Below are 22,348 nucleotides of genomic sequence, written 5' to 3'. Positions count from 1 at the left end.
ACAAAAGTCAATTTTGTCAATTTTGTTGAGACAAAAGTCAATTTTGTCAATTTTGTTGAGACAAAATTCAATTTTGTCAATTTTGTCAATTTTGTTGAGACAAAATTCATTTTTGTCAATTTTGTGTAACAAAAGTCGATTTTGTATGCAAATTAGTTCACAGAAACCAAACTAAACTAATTTGAATACAAAATTGACTTTTGTCGCCCAATTTTCAAATTAGGTAACAAAATTCAAGTCTGTGTAACAAAAATGAATTTTGTCATGACAAAAGTGACTTTTGTCCGCTGATAGATAATTTTGTATGACAAAATTTTAAATTTGTAGTATGATACAAATTTTGTTAAACTGAACTTATTTCTGTTGAACAAAAGTCACTTTTGTCCGTACAAAATTGAATTTTGAGTAGAAAACCACAACAGTCCCATTCGGCGCCCCGTAGTATCATGTATATAGCTTTTTTCGCTTTTTTGGGAATCTGCTACACTTGAACTATTGAAGTCATAAAACAATCACTTTTTCTATGTGACGTCAGACATTTTCTGTTTTGACGTCAAAATGTTACGGGAACTTTTGTGATGTCGAGTTCAAAATATAAGAACCAATAACTTACTGTTTTACAATTGTAACGTGTGTAATAGATAGTAACTGAAAATGTTGTCAAGTTCTTTAACTGTATTGTGTAGTACTTATCTTTAACCTCTTGATCAATATAAATAAATTCATTTTCTATCATTTCTGAAATACTTAAAAAGCGTTTAATAATATCCAGTGACCACTGACCTTGACACCAAACTGTTGTAAGAGTTCTTCATCTTCATTGTGAAATTTTACCTCGTCAGAAAAATACATCAATTTTCTACCTTCATTTCTGAATTTATTTTAGATCCTCTTTTAATATTTAAACGGAAATTCTCGGAAAACCGATAATTTAAATACTGAACAATAATGCAATTCATCAATTTATCTCCCTACACATATTATAACCCTCTTTTCGAGAGGCACTCCAAATCTCCGTTATAGATATCATCGTCATGTTGATCTTATAATGATGTATTTCCCATTTGGTATACGTAACAGTGGTTAAAACTTAAAAGTTTAAAAGCACAATATCATAAACATTTTCTTTTAGACAAAAAAAAAGTTATATAGGTATCAAATTTACCTGCACGAAAAGTAACTCTTAGTTCAATTATTTATTTTAATAGAGAAGCCACATTGATAGTAAGATAATTAAAGCATCCCCTTTTTTATGGATAGAAAACTTCAATACAAACAATGTTGTTTTATACATTTATACTTTAATATGTTCCTATTGGAGGTAGACCACTGTTTGTCAAACTATATGGACGGTTTGATTTTCTATAACGAATAGAATAAGCTCATCCTTGCAAACAATGTAATTTTTACTTGAATTGAATCAGTTTTCCAAGACGTATATATTAATGCATATATACGTGTTCCGTTCGTGCAAAAATATAGCAGACTGTTCCGCTTTCCTTCTAAATATGATATCTATTAAAAATGTACAGCAGTATAGTAAGGGTAGATATTTCATGACCAAAAGATGGAATCAACTCGGTGCATAGAACGTTCAGAGCGATGTATACAGTTGTAGGTCTCCATATTACGCGGCCTTCAACAAAGATAAAACATTTATATGTATTGTAAGCTATAAAATGTTTTGAATAAATTTAACGAATGTTTATTTTGCATAGTTAACACCAATTATTTATCCATTTTTATGTTATCTGCTTGTTTTTGTGTGTTTTTTCTAGTTTAAACAAGGACAAGGACGTCGTGATATATAACAATTGCAAGCACATGAAGAAAGTAGATCAGTATATAAACCATTATTTTTTTCTTCGCAAAACTAGCTTTACTGTAAACAAACTTATTATCGCGTGAGATTTATTTCCGCGGCTTTTGCTAGTAGAAACAGGAAACGCTGTTGTAAACAATACAGAACTGTTATATAATAGTAAAAATGATAATAAGAATAAGAATAAGAATAAGAATTTTATTAGTATAAAATCCAAACAATAGGATTGTTACTAAAATATACAACAAAAACAAACAAACAGACAGTGGCATATTAAATACAAAACGATAGTCATTAAACACTACAAACATGTAGCATTGAAAGAAAAACAAAAACATAGATTATAAGAATTAATTATAATACTATTTTTGACAGCATGCCTCCTCTTTAAAATTATCAATTAAAATATTATGCTTATGTTACAAAAAATATGTTATAATATATAATAATGATATGGACTATCCTTCCATGACACAAATTTTAAGCTGTATACATGCACGACATGCAGAGCATTAAAAAAACAGACAAAGCAAAGGAAAAGCGCTTATATTGCTGTTCTATGTCTCAAATTAATTATAAGTCACAGTTAAGCATTATGCAAATGTGTTTACTATTTACAGTACAAGCAATGCTAGTTTACTAACGGTCTCTTATAATATTGTCCATAGTACCTGACTGTGATTTTAGACATTGCTTTCATTACTGATTGTGTTGTTTTCACTGTCGACTAGCAATGTTTGAAGACTTAAATAGCAGTGTTTAGTAATCACTGTGTATGTACCTTTGACACATACTTGAACTCATACCTTGAATTTATAAAATGTGTTTTATCAAATTGATATATTTGATTGTGACATATCACACGTATAAGTTATGTGTATGTGTATGACCCATGATCAACTTCGTAATGGTTTCATACAAATTTATTACAACCTTGACTAAAAAATAAATTACCTTAAAATAGCACTGTTACACATGCACTCAATTCAACGGGGGAGGTAAACAATACGTTTCTTTACCTCTTAATAGTATTATTACACCTGCATAATGATAAATTAACAAAGTTACATTTGTTTAAAATGTGAATGCTGCTTCTTGTAATTTAAATCGATTGCAAAAGCGTTGACCGACGTACATGCATTTTGTATGCCGTGATGATGTTCCGGACCATATGAGTATTTGGACCATACGCGTATGGTCATGACCATATGAGTATATGACCATATGCGTATACTCATATGGTCCGAACATACGCGTATGGTCCGAACATACGCGTATGGTCCGACCGTACGCGTATGGTCGGACCATATGAGTATATACTCGTATGGTTATTGACGGGCCGGACCATATGAGTATTTTGACCATATAGATATTTTTTCAAAACGTTTCAATAATACTATTAACTTTATCTAAAAAAATACAATGATGGTAACATGACAATGTATTAATTTAAAGGCCACGTTAAAATTAAATATTGATGCCAAAGTTAATTTTCATCGCTTATTACATTTTTGCATGTAGGCTTACGGTGCCATTTACTTCCACACGGTAAGATAACTTTTTTTGCATTTGCACGTCATCCTTTTCAGTTACACCCTTTGTTTGCAAGTGGAAAGATAGTCTTCTCTGCAGCTGCGTGCAGTGATGCCGGGGTTTTGAGTTATTCCGATGTGTCTACGGTGTTTAGGAAGCTCTAGATTTCAAATATCGTAATATGACTACAGTACATCATATTCACAAAACAACTTAAATAAAATATGTTCCTTGCCAGTGAATTCTTGTGTAACAGTTGATTGTGAAATTTTCGGAAGTTATCTTTTCAAGACGACATATTGCTATTCACCCGTAATAGCAAATCGGTAATGGACATCGGTATAAAATGTGTTTATTATAGTTTTGACTAGGTAGTAAAATTAACCATGTGAAACTTCTTATTTTTTATTTAATTAATCTCTTTATTATAATATGATAATAAAATGACCTATATGATAGCGTAATTTTAAGGAACGGTCATACCATATGAAGAGTTTAGAAATATTCAAAGTAAACTGTAACACAATGTTTATTACCCCAACCATACGAGAATGGTCGGAACATATTAGTATTTATACTGCACTCGTTCTATTTGAGCAGTCAAAATGCGTTGACTGTATATTTCTATGCCATATACAGTCATTGACCTGATATCACTTTTCCTCATGAATATTTAAATAGAAATTGTCGAAATTATATTTAATTATTCATACGACCTTTTCAACCTGTTCTTGTTTCCAATGTAAACAACGATGCGTTTAACAACTCAAACTTGTTTCTTTTGCAATTTTTGGGAAAACATATTTCACTTATTAATATTTTTTTGTTTGCAACCTATAAATCATTATGTTTTATGTTTATTGTTGATATTTTAGTCTGCAACGAATTCGTTCACCATTGATTGCGGTAATGATGTCCATTTCATCGTGTTTTATATTTCTCCGTCTGTGTGATATGAGGCCTTTTTAAAGGGGGATTTTCCCCAATATTTAAATCAAATAAATAACATTAACAAAATAAACAACAATAATTAAAAATGTGTGTTTTTTTTAAGATTGCAGTATAAAGACAATAATAGTGCATTGACTTGACATATCAACGATATAAGGATTCGGCCCGAAACGGGAAAAATGCTCGGCACAGCCTCGCATTTCCCCGTTTCTAAGCCTCATCCTTATATCGTTGATATGTCAAGTCAATGCACTATTATTGTCTATATACCAATATGGTCATGACCATACGCGTATGGTCCAAATACTCATATGGTCCGGAACAATAATACTAAAAATGAGCGCATCTTCAAAGCTTTTACAATCTTATTGAATTCTATTTTATGCTACACATATTAAATAGCAGGTTAAATCAAGCTTTTCTTTTTTGATATGTATTGTTTTAATGTTGTCGAGGAAAGTACATGTAGTCACAGGTTTATTTTATACGAAAATAAAATTTAACTTTTGGAATGCCTCAGCCAATCAAAATAACGGAATCATATGGAACTTCTTGGTAATGCAATTATTCGAACTACAGGAAGATTCGTGTCCTATTTTCAAATCCATACTTTATTGTCAATAATAGATCAAAATATGTATGGCATGCCGTAGTAAATCATCAGGTCGATTTTACTTTTGAAAATCTTTATATATGACCCATGCTCATCTCTGACAGTGTTAAAAAATCAACAGGCCACCAATATCGTTCGCCAGACATGTGTTTATTCCACACACGACCCAACAATAGGGCAAAACAATTAGAAGGAAAAATTAAAGCGGCAAACCTCATTACAACATGCAAAAAAAACACAGTTGAATGTAATTTCTGCAAACCAGTCGTTGTAATGTATGTTAATATACTAATAGTTTGCAATAATAACTTTCATTAACCGATTGCTATTCATGTACATTTAATATGTTCTACATTGTTGTTTTTTTTCAGTTTGTGGTCAAATGTCCCCTTCATCACGTAATGTAAACATACAGTTAATCTAAATATAGAAAATCATATACAGAATATTCAAAATATTCGTAGAAACCAACAGGAACAAATCCCCTTCATGTATCTCAAATTTTGTAAAATTGTAACCGACACATCTTCTTTGGAAATTGACCAATCTTTCTAAGAATTTGAGGACTTCTTACTCTGATGACATAAAGAGAGAATATTTCCATCAATATTAAACCTTTTCAATTTTAACGTTTACAAATAACAATTTTACATTTTGGACGGCAATTCCCCCCTTATGAACCCCTATATTATAAAAAATTAATGCAGAAGAAGAATTTTACTTTGCATTTGGTCAAGTGTGATCACTTTATAAAAAAAATATGAGTTTTGATTTTTAACAATTAAACGCAAGTTTAAAAACTGAAAATGTTGATGTGAGACCACACTGTTAGAGAACTATGTAGCTTTTGTGTGAGGAATGCTTTGAAAGAACATTTTGTATTTCTATTTAAAAAAAAAATCACCAAAAATTAGCTTGCAGTGTTTAAATGTGTTGCGTTTCTATTGTCACTCAGCGTAAATAATTTGTACTTACCTTTAAAAAAAGGCTGCAGTATTTCATCTTTGTTTTGGTTTTTTAAACATTTATAAAAAGCGATTTTAACTGGGATTTCCATTCATTTGGGCTAATTTCAAAATGTACAAAATCGATATCAATCACTCAATCAGTCTTTAAAAAGATGAAATATACACGAAAGACACAAATAATATTTTTAACGAGAGATACATACTAGCCTGCTGGTATCTGCTTTATGCTTAGACACTTAAATTTATATGACATACTAGTAAATTAAGCCAACAGCCTGATCTTATACTAGATCTAAATATCTCACCCATTACTATGTATAACATGACTTTAAAAAGTGACCTATTCCAACGGTTCATCCATACCACATGACGCTCCGCTATTGGAAAAAAGAACAAAAGATAAGAGCAACAACACATTATTTAAAAGAAAAGAAGTTAAAATATCAAGGAGTATTCATTTATTAAATTAAATACACCAAAAATATTTAGAAAATGGAGGTTCCTTCTTAGAGCGCCTGTAATATCTATATACCATACAATTACGTTCTCTGGATACCCTGCTTTTGTTTCAGCAGTCATATTCAAATTACTGATCAGGTCACGTTCATTTTGACGTCGATTTTGCAGTGGACGAACCTAAAGTGGGTACTTTTACAAAAACTCTAAAGCCGGCTTTTGTTGCAAATAAAATGAAAGAAAACAATTTGGGAGGAGGAAGCATTTAACAGTCCCAGCTATACAATTTCGTTTTAAGTACACTTGTGTCATTATATATCAAGTAGTGTGAACGAAGATCCAGTTCTCTATAGAAATTGCAGAAAAAGTTAAAGGCCAATCAAATCATAAAGAATAGAGACAAATAGACAAAAATAATAGAGAAAAGAGAATAGATCCATGGTGCTAAACATAAAGAATGGAGAATGATGGGCCAAATAAAAAAGACTGTATACGAAAATTGAAAATTAATCAAAGGACCCCAGCCCAGAACCTCATTGCTATTGTTTTCACGCTTAAAAATCTGCAACATTGGAATCCCGGAAGTGTATTTATATATACAATGTATGTATATACACTATGGTATGGACTTTAAAGATTCATGTTTGATATAGGTCCAAAACAAATATCTGTGTGTTTCCTATTACATCTTTTTAAAGAAAAAAATAGGGTACGTAGGTAGGGATTTATGTTTATACCTTTTTTTTACATTGAGTCTATGGGAAGGACATTCTGACTTTGACCGTGCCTATTGAAAATGATAAAAAAAACCTTTTGGTTAGGCTATTTTTTAGCTAAAAAATAGGAAGGTAATAGGAAATACACATCTTCTTTTTTACTTGACCTAAAAGAGCAAAATGCATTAAAATCCATTACATTTATTAAATGATTGATCTTTTTATTTAAAAGCATTAAACACAGATGAATAAGGAAGTGGGATAATATGAATGAACCATCACCCACTTAACGCCATTAGTGTTTCGAAAATGCAGGAAACAAAAATAGTTCACCTTGACTTTTTCCGGACAATTTAGATTTCTCTATAAATTCATTAAAATTTAGTTATTGAACGTTATGACAAATCATTTGCACTCGTACGTCCTTGTGTGTTTTAATATGGATTTCTACACTTTAAAAAGAAAGTAAAATTTTGTGAAATTGCCGGTTTTTGATAAAGAAATGCACTTGAGGAGTTCTTAAGGACATGCATAATATTGTGTTTTTGTGCTCATCTTATTCAATTTAAATCATAAGAATTTAATTCAATACGTTATGTATACCTATTGACATTAGCAACTTTAAAAGGTAAACATTTACTTCCTGGGTATATTTATGGAATATAACACTTTGAGACGCCCCAAGTGTATTCACCAGGGTGAAAATACAGCTTCGGAAATGTCAAGTACGGATAGTAAGCTAGTGGTAGCAGCAATCGACTTTGGAACTACATTTTCAGGATACGCTTTTTCTTTGAGACATGAACACGAAAAGGATCCTTTGTGTATTAAAGTAAATCCGAAATGGGAATCTGGAGGTCGATGGTTGATATCTCATAAAGCTCCTACCACAGTGTTGTTAAATCCGAAGAAGGAATTTCATTCGTTTGGATACGATGCTGAAAATAAATATTCAGAACTTAGTTTGGATGGGGAGCATCACGACTGGTACTATTACCGACGTTTTAAAATGGAACTTTATAAACAAAAGGTATCTATCTTAATATGAAATATGCAGAGTGTTTACCAGTGATCCATGCCATGGAACCCTCCTTTTTGTTTGAAAACAATTTTTTTTGTATGGGAACTAATGGTTGAAACCCCCACTTTTCATCTGGCTTGCATGTGTTGGAAACCTCTTTTAAAAATGGTAGACTGGTTCGCCTGTCTAGATCAATGTGCATATTACATATTTCATATTTATAGAACAAGGTGATTATATATAGCGGGATCCCAGTCTATTAAAAATGGTTGGTTCAGCGCCTGTATACTATTCTTATATGCTACAGAAATGGGTTTATGGTGGGTTGAATTTGTCGTATATATAGGTATCAAATATATAATTGAATTAATGTTGAATGGGTCACGTACACATCATGGTCTCAATCACGATTATAAAGTTTAAACTACATTAAAAAAAAGATTGTATTGTCACGGTATAAGCTAAGTTACTACATATGTTAAGAAAATAAATCAATACCTTTTTGTGCTATGTCTATATGTATAGTTCAATGGGGATTTTCATTTGACAAAGTTTATTTAATCTGATGTGCAATACTCTAAAGATGGAAAAGTATATTTGGTACACAGGGGTTTTCCTTGAGTATTAGGAATGACAATATTATGTCATTGTATCATTGTTATCTTATTTGTTAAAATATATAATCCCATGCACACTTGCATGTAGTGTACTATATCAATATTGTAATCTTTATGACGTACATGTAGGTATTAAAATAAGGTAGACATATAACAAAGTCATTGTTTACTCCATAGTCTGTTAAAAATAAATAAAAGAATATCTATCGCGAATTGTGAGTAATATAAGAAGGGTAACACGCTTTGAAGATTAGCGATATACTGAGGAGTAAATTAAAATCTGGGAAAATAATCGAATAAGTGGGGACACACGCTTTGAATATTTGCGATATAGGTGGTAAAAAGTATGATCTGAGAAAATAATCGACATTCTGGGTTGTGGAAAAAATGAACAAACAATCCGGATTTGGATAATGAACACCCCAGTTTCACCCTCTCATATAAAAAGATGAGATATATACCAAAAGGAGAGGCGTAAGATACCAAAGGGACATTCAAACTTATAAGTCGAAAAAAAAATGGCAACGTCTTGGCCATCTTCGCTAGCCAAGGGTTATGATCCACTACCTCCTCTCCACTTTGGACCCTCCTTTATGGAGAGGATGGGAGTGGATTGTAACAATTGGCTAGCGAAGATGCGTCATGGCTAGAAATGTAAAAGACCAACACAAAACAGTACACAAAACACAACATATGTTTATTGTCATAAAAATCATTCGGCAAACCTCGCTTCTCTTCATTTGTAAAATCTGCTTTGGTATGCCGAATGCCAATAACACTAAAGACTGAGCAACACGAACCAATACAAAATCTACATGGTGTGATTTAGGATGCTCCGGAAGAGGAACCAGACTCCTCATGTGGCACCCTCGTGGCAAGGGATGATTTCTGATAAAAAAGAAAAGCGATGGCTGAAAATAAAAGATAAACGACCGCAAAACATTACAATGAAAACAGACTCGACAGCATCAACCCAACTTTGGATGGGATGTGGATAGCGGTGCTCCTGAAGTGTGCGTAGCTGCTATTCCAATAGTTGCACCACTTTTGAAGTCAGACGTTTATAATTTCACAAGCAAACTTAGATATGATCAGAATATAAAAATGTTTCATCTATATTATTTGTTATAATTGTAGTCCTTATCAAGAGAATCAGAAATTGAATCCGTTGACGGGAAGCTAATGCCAGCATTATCTATCATATCATACGCAATAAATTACCTACGGGAGTCTCTAGTCCATGTTCTATGTAATAGAATCAATAGTTTCCTAGAGGACGACATATTTTGGATTATAACATTACCAGCAATATGGAGTGATGCTGCTAAGCAATTTATGAAAGAAGCTGCTGTCAAGGTAAGGGAGATAACTTAGTTTATTGTCATAAAAATCATTCTGCAAACCTCTCTTCCCTTCATTTGTAAAATCTGCTTTGGTATGCCGAATGTCAAAATGTTTGATAATGATACAACCTGGCATTGCCTTTTGAATTGCAGAAATAGTGGCGATAATTGATTTAGATTTTCTTTTATCGCAGTATGGGAGTTTGAGATTGATCAACAAGTATATTGACCCATAATGTTCTGTTTTTTTTATAACTGCACTGCACTATATTTGCAGACACTACATGTGTTGGGCCAATGGATATATCATTGGTGTGATGACAATTGCGTCTCAAGAGATTGATTTTCTATTAATGCCAAGAATACAGAGTCATTTACTATTCCAGCAAAGACCACCTTTCTTCCTACAAAACCCAAAACAAACCAAACACAAATGAATTAACAAAAACACCAGCACAATGCCCTATGTATATCGGGAAACAGATATTTAAACTACATATATTGCATGACAACAGTACAATCTACGAAGTGACAAGTTAAGTCGGCCTTCCTCATAAGCTTGTAGAAGTAGGTTTGATTTTCAGATAAGAATATATCATTGTTGGTGAAAATACCATAAATAAAACATGCTCTGGTATATCAGATCAACTGATATATGTAAGAATAATGACATTACATGTATGTTTCGTTATAATACGTTATTTTGATCGGCTAACAGCAACCTCGCGTCATTCTGAAATCATCCTGCATTTCAAAATGAAACGTAATATTCATGATGACACAAGCTTCCACAAAAAAGTGCACATGTAAATAAAGAAACCTTAAAAAAAATGCAGTTATAAGTATTGTATGCTTTATAAAAATAAAAAGCGTTGATCCTGCGCACGTTGTTTTTAGCTTCCACGCTTCATAAAAAATGTACTTCGGTCAACACTTATACACAACAATTAACATACCAAAAAACCATTCAATTCTTAAATACAGAATAAGTCATTTGAAATGTTCTTACTTAAGAAAGAGGTGAAATCGCTTCATGTCATAGATCCTCTTTACGGTCATCATACAGGGGTTTGATGTTGGGTTTGGCTCTGCTGGTGCAGAATTTATTGCAACAAGAATAACACATCTTAACGATGGTGTTGTTTAAAAAGCCTGTAAATCTTAATAAGATCCATGTAGACTCATTAATCTTGAATAAAACTTATTCTGAAAGGTTGTCGGTTTTCATCGTTTGAGTCTTTAGTCCCACACACCTAAGTCAGATATATTACACCGTGTAAATATTTATATTTCGGCATTTCAAAATGTCATGTTTATCTCAAACTGTAGGATGTCTTTTATATAAATCCATTGGATGTTTACTGATTGATATTTTAGTCATATGCAAGCATGATGTATCTTATAGTTATAATTGGTTTTTATCAGTCCTCAGAAAAACACTACGCGTACTCTAAAATCCATATTATTTTTCTTTAGTTAGTTTGCTAGTTGCTTTCGTGCTTTTGTCGATCTTGTAAGCCCTGTTCAACTGATTTTTGTGAAACAGTTTTCTCAGTGGAATATCATACAAAAACTATTTAAAGGCAGAAAAATTCAAGTAAAAAAGACTAATAACGGGGAAAACTTATAAATGAGCCGTTAGAACAAGAAATTTCAAGAAGAGATCTTTAACTTATCATAGGAAAAGGGTCTGACTAAATAAAGCAAAATATGTAAATACGAAACAGATGATCTTGTCCTTTATATATAGTATTATTCATATCATTCATTTCAACTTTCAATTTCAGAATGGATATCTACAATATATCTTAACACATAGTAAATAAGATGGAAAAGTTGTTTTTTTCACAACTTAAAACATACCAAATATTTGCGCTTACTTTATATTCTGAAAAAACACCACATTTTTAGATTATATACTTCTTTTAAAAGCCATTTATCATATTTAGCTGTTACATAAATTTTGACGTTTAGTTGCACTTAGTCGCATATTTTTTTTTATATAAGATCTCACAATTATGTAAACAGTTTTCTGTATGACTTTACTTAATAAGAATTAGGTTATCAAAATGGAGAATGAATATTTGACAGTAGTCAAAATGAATAATTGAATAATTGTAAAAAAACTAAAGAGTAAAAGAAAAGAATGCCCCCCTAATTATACAATTATATAATTTCCCTTAGATCCACATAACACGACTTTGTGCAATACCGAGAGAAAACCTGAACATAATGTCATTGCAGAGAGGCAAACGGAACAAGAAGTATACACTATCTTAACTATGTAAATTCCAATCTTGTACATTCTAACATCGCTTGCAGTACACTGTAGTTTTCATGCAGAAAATTGTAAAGACATAAAGAGGTTACAAAATAGAGAATAATGAACAAAAAGTGAAGAATATTGTGCAAACTATAAAGCAAATGAACTGTTTATACACTTCTGTTGCACCAGAATTAATTGTAATCCGGTTTCCTTAACTGACTGTCATGAATTGACAGTGGCGGATCCATAACTTTTCATAACGGGGCCCGCAGACTGACATAAGGGGGAGGCTCTAGCCATGATTAAGTGATTCCCTATACCTGGTAATCAACCAAATTATTTCCACAAAAGCCCAACCGCCCCCACCCCTGGATCTGCCTATGATTGACAATATAGTAGATACTTAGCGTGTAGTATTTATTTCTAAACGCCTTTGTCAATATTTTTTTAAGCAATAGTATCTTATGACAATGTATATAGCTACATTTTTCAGTTATGAAGAGAAAAAACTTAATGCTATACCTTCGAGTGTATATAAACTAAGAATAACAGAGTTACATTTGTAGCTAAATAAAATTGAGAAAGGAAATGGTGAATATGTCAAAGCGACAACCACCCGATATATTAATAGATATATATGGGGTATTCATCCATAACATGTGACAAAATCAGTTCATGCACACACAAAAAAAAACACAAAGAAGTATATTAATAGATATATATGGGGTATTCATCCATAACATGTGACAAAATCAGTTCATGCACACAAAAAAAAACCATAAAGAAGCAAAGTCTATACTTTTATCAATTATTTGAAAATAAACAACAACAAAAAGAGCTAGTTTTGTAGATTAATAAGTACACAACTTTTGTTAAGCATGTCATTGTAGCTAAATTATCACTTTATTTTAGGTATATACAGTTAGATAAATTGAAAGATACTGTACATTTCTAACAATTACGGAAGATAAATGGATGCATTAATAAGACAAAGCAAATAATTATAATAACACGGAAACTTACAATACAAAATTAAACTATTTTTGTCAGTCAGTGGAAAAACCAGAACAACTGTTCCTCTAAAAGACATGTATCAAAGTTTTCTACGTAATAAGGATTTGTTGTATTCATTATAAAGGAAAGATGGTTTCGTCGTCCGTTATCGGGGTCGCTTGGTCCTTGGTACAATTGTTGATGATGTCTGAAATGATGTAATGTGTTGTTAATTTGGCTTGTATATGCAATAACGCTCGTTCTAACTTTTCTAACAGAATGATGTCTGTCATTTCGCTAGAGACTTAGAGCTTACAAAGTCAACATATAAATTCGTCATGCCAAAGTAAAAAGGGAGGAAAGTAGTGGGAAATGAGGGAAAAAATACATATGTAATTTTCTTCATTAGTTTTATCGTATGTTTTCTTTTTGTAATGTATTAGAATCGGATTAACAGTACTGCAGTTGAAGAGCTGCCACCGTCAATTTTGATTTGACGGTCGCAAATCTCCGTTTTACTGTCTCTGCTACGCGTCGCCAGTAAATCTGCATTTGCGACCGTCAAATCTACAATTGACGGTGGCAACTCTTCAACTACAGTACTGTTATTCCTTAACTCCCCTATAACAGACGGTATGCGACTTCTTTAAGAAGGGGTCAAACGGCACATGATGCTCATTTCCCAAAGCTTGAATTTCAGTATTTTTTCCCTCATTTCCCATATATATATAGTCTACATACATGGTGTATATTATAAACAAATTACAAGACTATAAGTAATGGGTAGAGATATTTACCAAAATAGGTCATAATTTTTCCATCAGTCTAATTGTTAAATATAGAACCATTCAGAAAACCGCAGGTGGTGTTTTTACCTGTACGAGCGTTAATACATTATTATAGTTGTAATTTATGTTGTTTTCATATCTAATTAATTAAAAGATTATCAGTTTATTTAGCCTCTTTAACCCTATTTTCACTTCTTGGTGAACTGCCCGAATTGCAAGGTCAAGGAAAAGGTGTAAAGATAGTTTGTCAATCAACTCGTTTGATATTTTCTCCTCTTTTTCAAAACAAAAGTTTTCAAATTGTTTATATATTGTCATTTAAAAAGCTATGAGGTCCTTCATTTTTGTATTCTGTAATTTTAATGTCATTTTCCACTATTCTTTATATTTGCTAATCTTTACTATTTTAAATGATAAAAACAAATTTGAATTAGTTGAAAGCTTCTATGATATTGTAATTTAATTATGAGAGTCGAGAAAAAGGGTTTAGTTTTAGCATGGTTTTATATAACATGAACTGGTGAATTCAGGGGAGGCAAAACAAAAATGCATAAAATCGGCAATAAAGTTTTGGTATTTCAACCATTCTTTTTATTTACATTTACGCCCCCCTTTTCCTCGAACCCTGGATCCGCCCCTGACCTGGTGTCGAACTAGTCGGTGACTGAATATTCATATATAGTCTTATTCTATTCAAAAGTTGCGATGTTTGTATCATGTGTATAGCCCTAAACAGTAATTGCCAAAATAAATCTTATTAATGTAAAATTCCACATTAACCTTTTGGAAGACAGATGAAATGCCAGAGACATTATGAACCATGCACCATGAAATAATAAATGGACTTTACTATGACATTAGCAAAACGCCGTACATCCTTTTCCCCAAGAACATTTATTTAAAAGCTGTTTTGGTTCTTGGAAGTTCTTCATATACATTTCGTGTGAACATATTCAAATTATACACTGTGACTTTGTCAGTATCATGAATGAGAAAATTGACATTGTCATTCATTACATAATTTGCATGAATTAAGAAAAGGTACATAGCTCAAAACAAAATCAGAGAAACCCAATGATTGGTGTGTAGAACATATCGTCCAGCAGCAAATATTATATATATATTCATGAAAATTAAATATGTAAATGTTATAAACAGGAAAATATTCTACTTTTCACTGAGCAGGAATATAATTAATGCTCACTGAGATTTTTAATGCTCACAACTACAAATTTCTCATTACGCGGTAACTTGTAATTTTAAAAAATGTTGCATGTTTGCGGGGAACCAGCAAACACCTTTCTGATTGCCTCGTTGATATTCCGATAGAGATTTCTCGATTTCGAGGCTAGCATGCACGACTAGACCATCGTGGTACAGAGGTCGGTTAAATGTATGAAATGTTTTAAAAGATTTACATTTTTGAAGTTGTGACTTGATTTGATTTAAATCTTTATTGCCGTTTAAACAAATACAAAAACATAATATATACGATAAATCTAAACTAAGATCACGTATATGTATTTAAGCTACTAACATGTAAACAAACAAAGGTTTCTTCATTTAAAGTATACAAATAAAGTCATCTGGTATCCTTCTTTTATGTTGAGCAAAATATATACGATACGGTAACAGTTTATTTAAAGATTCCCGCCGGGGTCCGCTACCGTCATTTCTTTACCGACTTACTTATGAACTTATATGGACCCCCCCCCCCCCTCCCCTTGTTCTGGGTTAGGAATCATCCCTTTTTAAAATGGCTGGATCCGCCCCTGGCTTCCCAATATTTACTATCGTATAACGATTCAATTAAAGAAGCACTAGTAGATTTGGAAGTTGTCATTTGACCTTGGCTTCTTTAATTTTCACACAACCTTAAAATTTACTTTCAGTTGTTTAAAAATTGATTGATTTTATTTTTATCAAAAACAATACGCCTATACTTGTGATATTTAAAAAAAAAATCCCAGAAGATCTGGTCCAATCTCTGAGAATCGGGGTGTAGTCTCTATATATATAACTGATATTTTCCAGACTAATTGTATCCTTTCTAGTTATACTGAACTTACGCTTTATTGTCTAGTTTCCGCATTTTTAGCATAACATTTCCACGTAATCGATTTAAGTATCTTATTTCCGAAAAATAAAAAAAAAATCATTTCCGTATTATATTTATAAACCGCGCAATACTATCACCTACTAATTTCAAAATTGCCAAAACTCGACCGATTCCGTTCCCCCATTATAATAGCGGAGTCACCCGAGGATTGCCGATTGCTATATAGCTAGACTAGAATCATGATAAAAGGCTTATATACCGATATCGATTTAAAGCGTAAAAGTCAAATTCGAAAAATACCATATTAATTGCGTTAATCTTTTACAGGAACAGTTGCGTTAATCTGTAACAGGAACAGTTGCGTTAATCTGTAACAGGAACGCTCCGTAATAACACATGCATGGCAAAATGGAATTGTTTTTGTTTTAGAAGAGGGGGTGTATATGTGCATGGTTTTTTTTACTCAATACCATGTTGGTTTTTTTTTCAATTCATTGGGTTTTTTTTTTTGGAGCCTTTTGCTTTTGTTTGTTTCCCTCTTTTTGTCACTCGATGAGGAATATCAAAAATATTTACATTGCTATGATATGATATTATCTTTCAGTTTGTAAACAATTTGTATATGTATATGACAATGCATAAAAGTAAATATGAGGTAAACAATAAATTACATGATGTAAACACATAATTAATTTTCTGACCACAAACTGAAATGTGTTTACATGTTTAACTGACCCTCAACATTTTGCAGCTGCTATTTTGGGTCTAAAATGTATCAAAATATATATAACGTAGTGAAATCTTGACAATTTCCGTATTTGATGACGTCAAACTAAGAGCCAATAATTCATCAACGCTAAAAATATACATGGGGTTTTTTCGAAACATATCTGCGTCAATGAAAAAAAAAACATTTGAATAATTGAAATGAATTGACCGCTTTTCTGTAACAAAACAAAGTTTACTTCTTGTCGAGTAATGTGTTACAGTACCACAAAATACTGGCTGTGTTTACCACACATTGTCTTGTCATGACTCATGAGATGTTTACAAAATCAATGAAAACCAAGAGTCTTTTTGTGTATAGTAACTTCATAGAGATTTACTATGAAATTTCTAACAATTAATAATTTTATAGACTCGATTATCCAATAATGTCAAATTCTAAATTAAGAAAATGTAATCTGCAGTATTGCAAAATCGCAGTTACCCAACAATACATACAAAAAAGAGACTATACTGCGTTCGTGCATCTGAAATTGCTCCAAAATAAGATACTAGTAAAACTTATTTGTCAATGATTCATGAGTTTAGATATATCACTGAAAGGCCATTTTACGATTTGTCTGCTCTTTGGTCGGGTTGCTGTCTCTTTGGAATATTCACTATTTCCATTCTCAATTTTAAGTTCGCTTCTAATAATGTAACCTTCACCTCGAGTTTCTGTTTGAATCCATGCATGTAATAGCGAGCCAACGAATCATTGTTTTGAAATCAAGTAGTAAGCTAATTATGTAAAAATAGATACAAATAAAACAAAGAAGGGACAATAGAAATTCTGCTATGTTACAATAGAAAAAAATTGCTAAGAGTAATGAATTTTCAATGGTGAATCTAAACTGCTTGTATTAATTGTATATTTTTATTAATTTGTAGGCGGGTATTCCCTTAAAGAGTCTGCAGCTATGTTTAGAGCCGGAAGCAGCTTCTGTCTACTGTCAACATATCCCATTTGAGAGGTTGCAAGGAGGTCGAGGCATCAGTGCATTCCAAGCTGGGACGTCCTATATGGTGCTCGACCTTGGAGGTATTGTTTTTTTTTCTATTATCAAATATCAATCAATCAAACCATCCATCTTCAACCAACCAGTAATATGTTGTATTGCATTTGTGTCTTCGTAAAAATAATTCGAAGTTATATAGAATCATTTTCATAACAGCGTGGACAAGACCATTTCTTGGCGCGATCAGGTTGTCAATTGACTGGGTCATATTAGGTTAACGTTTGTCTGTAACGCCCACATGTTATATCGTACGTGTTATAGACATTTACCCTGTCGAGCTGTATGCCAATGGTTCTTAACGCTTAAATCCAATTATACGAATAACTAGCAGAGGACTAAACCTTGTGTTTTGATTTACATTTTGAATACTTAAACTTTCTTTTTTTCGTGCTGCGTGTACTTTACTCCTGTATTATCCTTAAATCCCCACTGGAGGGCCTCTGACAGACTAGGTCAGCACAACATCACTGTTATGGATAAAGGTGATGTAGTATTGTAACCAACATAAGTATATTGCGGTTGTCCACGCTGTTATGAAAATGATTCTATTACTGCTTTTATGCAATCGATGTAGTTTTATACGGAATGTTGTTATAGTGTCGAAAAGAAAATGAAAACACAGGTTACATTTTTGAAATAACTAGATAATATTGAAATAAACATCAGCTTGCTTTAATATTTGAATTAATAGCATTGCGAATAATCATGATAATGAAGCAACGTCAAAATTTTCTGAAAGGATATTTCGACGGTTTAACAACTTCCAAGCCGAAGGTTAAATAAATCGCTCATGCAGTATTTTAATATCTCCTTATTGTTGCTATATATATTTTTGTGTAAGTACCAAAAGCTAAACTTCGCACATCCGGAGTTATACGAATCAGGAAATATTGGTTATGCAGTTAGGTTGAAAGTTATTTTAATTACAGGAAATCGGAAAGACAGTCAATATAAATATGAAATTGACTGAATGTATATATGAGACATCCAACGAACTACTAAGGCAAAGCAATATAACTTAGGAGCAATTTAGTTTCTGTTTTGAATTTTTCATTTCACATATCTTATATTACAAAAAGGATCCGCCACAAGTTGTCAATACTTGAATATCCCTTTCCTAAAATTGTGATCTTTAATCTATAAATGAAAAAATACATGCAACATCAACATTAAATAATTATAAATTGGTACAAAAAGTACACAATTACACAAATATATGTGTAACAAGACAACAGTCCTACATGAAAATATTTATTTACATGCATACTAACTTAATTCGTAATGAAGATATGTTTCTAGAGGTTATCATGTTAGCCTCTTCTAATAAAAGGCAATACTTGGTGTGTTTTGATTAATTTCAAATTTTCGCTTCCATTTAGTCAAGTACCTAGATCTACTGACGGGACAACATTATTTTATCTAACGGTTGATTTCTGATTTGTTAATGAAAAAAGTAAAATAACGAAATTACCAAACTCCGAGGAAAATTCCGAATGGAAAGTCCGTAATCAAAAGGTAAATCAAAAGCTCAAACACATCAAACAAATGGATAACAACTGTCATATTCCTGACTTGGTACAGGCATTCAGAGAAAATACGAAATGTGTCTTCAGTCGGACTGTCGCACGGATATTTGGTAATTGTTTGCAGTAACGATTCTTAATATTGTCACTTGCAATAATCTTTTTCAAAAAACTTTGCGTTACCCTTTTTGTATAAATATCTGCATGACTTGAAACAGGCACTTTAGAATGAACGTTGTTTCAGGATGAACAAGAGTTTACGAAAAGTTTTGATTGACCAATATGACGAATCAACTAACACAATTTGTATTTCTATTTTAGGAGGTACTGCGGACATAACTGTTCATCAGGTGTTGGAGGGGGGTCATATCAAAGAACTCCAGAAAGCCAGCGGTGGCGCATGGGGAGGTGTCAATGTAGATAGTGCGTTTGTGCAATTTCTAGAAAAATTATTCAGCATTGAAGTCGTTCAAACATTTCGTGAAACGCATTTATTTGACTTCTTGGAATTAGAGCGAGAGTTTGAAATGGTGAAAAGAAAAGTGAAAGTTGACGATTCTTCCAAAATTACAATTAGGATTCCGCCATCTTTTTTAGAGATATTCCGAACAGTTACTGATTGTGCTGATATCAAAGAAGCTTTAGAAACTACGTCGTATCGAAGAAGAGTAAGCATAACTGGAGATAAGTTGCGAATGGAAGCAGGGATTTTACGAGAAATGTTCGGTTCTATTGTTGATGATATCATTCGACAAGTAGGCTGCTTGCTTACTAACAAACGTAGGTATGATATCAACCATATCATCATGGTTGGTGGACTTTCAGAATCCGAATACATGCAGAAAAGTATTCAGAATGCTTTTCCAGACGTTAATGTGATGATACCCGAGGATCCCGAACTTGCCGTTATGAAAGGTGCAGTGCTATTTGGATTTAACCCTTCGATAATATCTGCGCGAGTTGCTAGATTCACATACGGGACAAACAGTTTCATTCCGTTTATAAAAGGACAACATCCCGAAAGTAAAAAAGTTGTAATGGACGGCAGAGACCTGTGTGAGGACTTTTTCGTGAAATATGTAGCAGTCGGTGACATTTTACCGATAAACACTGTAATCGGGCCAAAGCGCTATATGCCCATTCGGAAAAAGCAGAGATGTGCTAATGTCCAAGTGTTCGCTAGTTCCGATCCGGATCCTTATTTTGTTACGGACACAAATTCGCAATTTATAGGACTATTGACATTTCAATTCCACGACAGCAAAGGTGAGTTAAATAGGCCGGTTCTACTGAAAATGATATTCGGAGGAACTGAGTTAGCGGTAGAAGCGATGGAAGAGAAAACTGGAAACACTGTAATGGCTTCCTTTGAATTTTTAGATCCGAACGATCAAGAAAAAAATGCAAAAACGTAGTTTAGTTTTTATTGTTAATAAATTTATATAATTGTTACTTTTTTATCTAGCAATGTATACCGTACGTAAGCTAATTTTGCGACATTGTTGGTACATTTTATAGATATTGTTTTAAACTGCTATTTTAGGCCCATTAGTTTGTGTTACATGCTTACCATATGACTGAAATGGGACCTGAAGTATTGTGTTAAAAAAGAAAAGAAAATATGAAGACACCTAGCGGTCAAACAATGGGAAGAAATGTTAAAAGACGAGAAATCATGAGTAGATTTAAAACAGACAACATAATAGTCACCAGAAAAAGTCAGACAGACAAACAACAAGACAACACATTTTCTTCCAAAATAACACTGGGTCAACTCTGGAGGGATCAGCTGTTCCTTCTTCATGTGTTAGTAAAATATCTGAATGAATGTATTTACTATTTATATATCTGTTACTTTTTGACTGATTTTTAAAGTCCTGATCGTTACGTTGGGAACGTTTCGAGTGCAGACCAGATGTCGTGGGTTCGAATCACGATCCAATCAAATCAAACACTAAGTATATAGTGCTCATCGCTAAGCAAGTGGGATTAAGGGGTAAAACCAAGGTTAGTAGGAGCCTCTCGGAGTCGAAATGATTTGTTCGGGTATAGTGTCCGAGTTCACTTGAAACTTTCGAGTTAACTTTACTTACTCGGGTTTCAGCAATACGATTTTACTTGAACCACTCGTGTTAACTCCTCGTAACCTGATTCCAACCCTCAGCAAGCCAGGGTTAAACTCGAGAAACTCTTGAATGACGTCAAACCAATGAGAATATCTTATTTTTTATGCTTGGTCAGGGCCTTACCCTAGAGTTGCTTAGAGTTGTTCCGAATTTCAACTCTAGTGCGTTCACGTGATAATTTATTAACTCTGAAGTCGATTGTAGAGTTTCAAGTGAACTCGGCCATAGTGTGACATGTCTTCCTGTGTGGAATTTTTGTTGGTCCAGTGCAAAGTAGGTTTTATATTCTGTTCTCGGTTTGATTTTGCATTTTTTTCACTGGACGTTACACAACAATTAATGCACCCAAAATCATCTAAATCTGATGATATGAAATAATCAAAAATATATATTTTTATCATTTTAAAATTAGTTATGGGCGTATAAATATTTTTGAATATTTTGCTATATCAGTTATAAAATGTTTAAAAAATGAAAAACAAAATCAGTGATGGAATTATTATTATATCTAAATGGAAATCTACCTTTTACCAGCTTATTTTCAAAAAGAAACAACGGAGCGGCCATTGAGAAAAAGTGACTTGATCAATCGTAAATGTATTTTTGCTGATTTCATGTGCATTAAAGAGGTAGACCTAGGATAAGGGAAATAACTCTTAAAATCATTAGTACGTTTGTGTCAGCCATTTTCATAAATATGTTCTAAGCTTCTTGGATACATAGATTATTTCCAATCTGTTTCAGGTAAATGCTTAAAATTTATTGAGGA

The 22,348-nt window shown here is 32.6% G+C and overlaps 1 protein-coding gene across 1 annotated transcript; it reads left to right on the top strand.

The window, feature by feature from the left end:
• Positions 1 to 6,952: 6,952 nt before the first annotated feature.
• LOC139486208 (heat shock 70 kDa protein 12A-like) lies at positions 6,953 to 20,905 on the top strand. Its single transcript, XM_071271002.1, has 4 exons — positions 6,953 to 8,089; positions 9,835 to 10,053; positions 17,803 to 17,953; positions 19,775 to 20,905. The coding sequence occupies exons 1-4, from the start codon at positions 7,715 to 7,717 to the stop codon at positions 20,866 to 20,868; spliced, it is 1,839 nt and encodes a 612-aa protein (XP_071127103.1). The 5' UTR covers positions 6,953 to 7,714; the 3' UTR covers positions 20,869 to 20,905.
• Positions 20,906 to 22,348: the final 1,443 nt, after the last annotated feature.

This window comes from Mytilus edulis, chromosome 8 (genome assembly GCF_963676685.1).
Source record: "Mytilus edulis chromosome 8, xbMytEdul2.2, whole genome shotgun sequence".
NCBI classification, from domain to species: Eukaryota; Metazoa; Mollusca; class Bivalvia; order Mytilida; family Mytilidae; genus Mytilus; species Mytilus edulis.
Note: the sequence above shows the minus strand (reverse complement) of the source record. Positions and strands in the feature narration are given on the sequence as shown.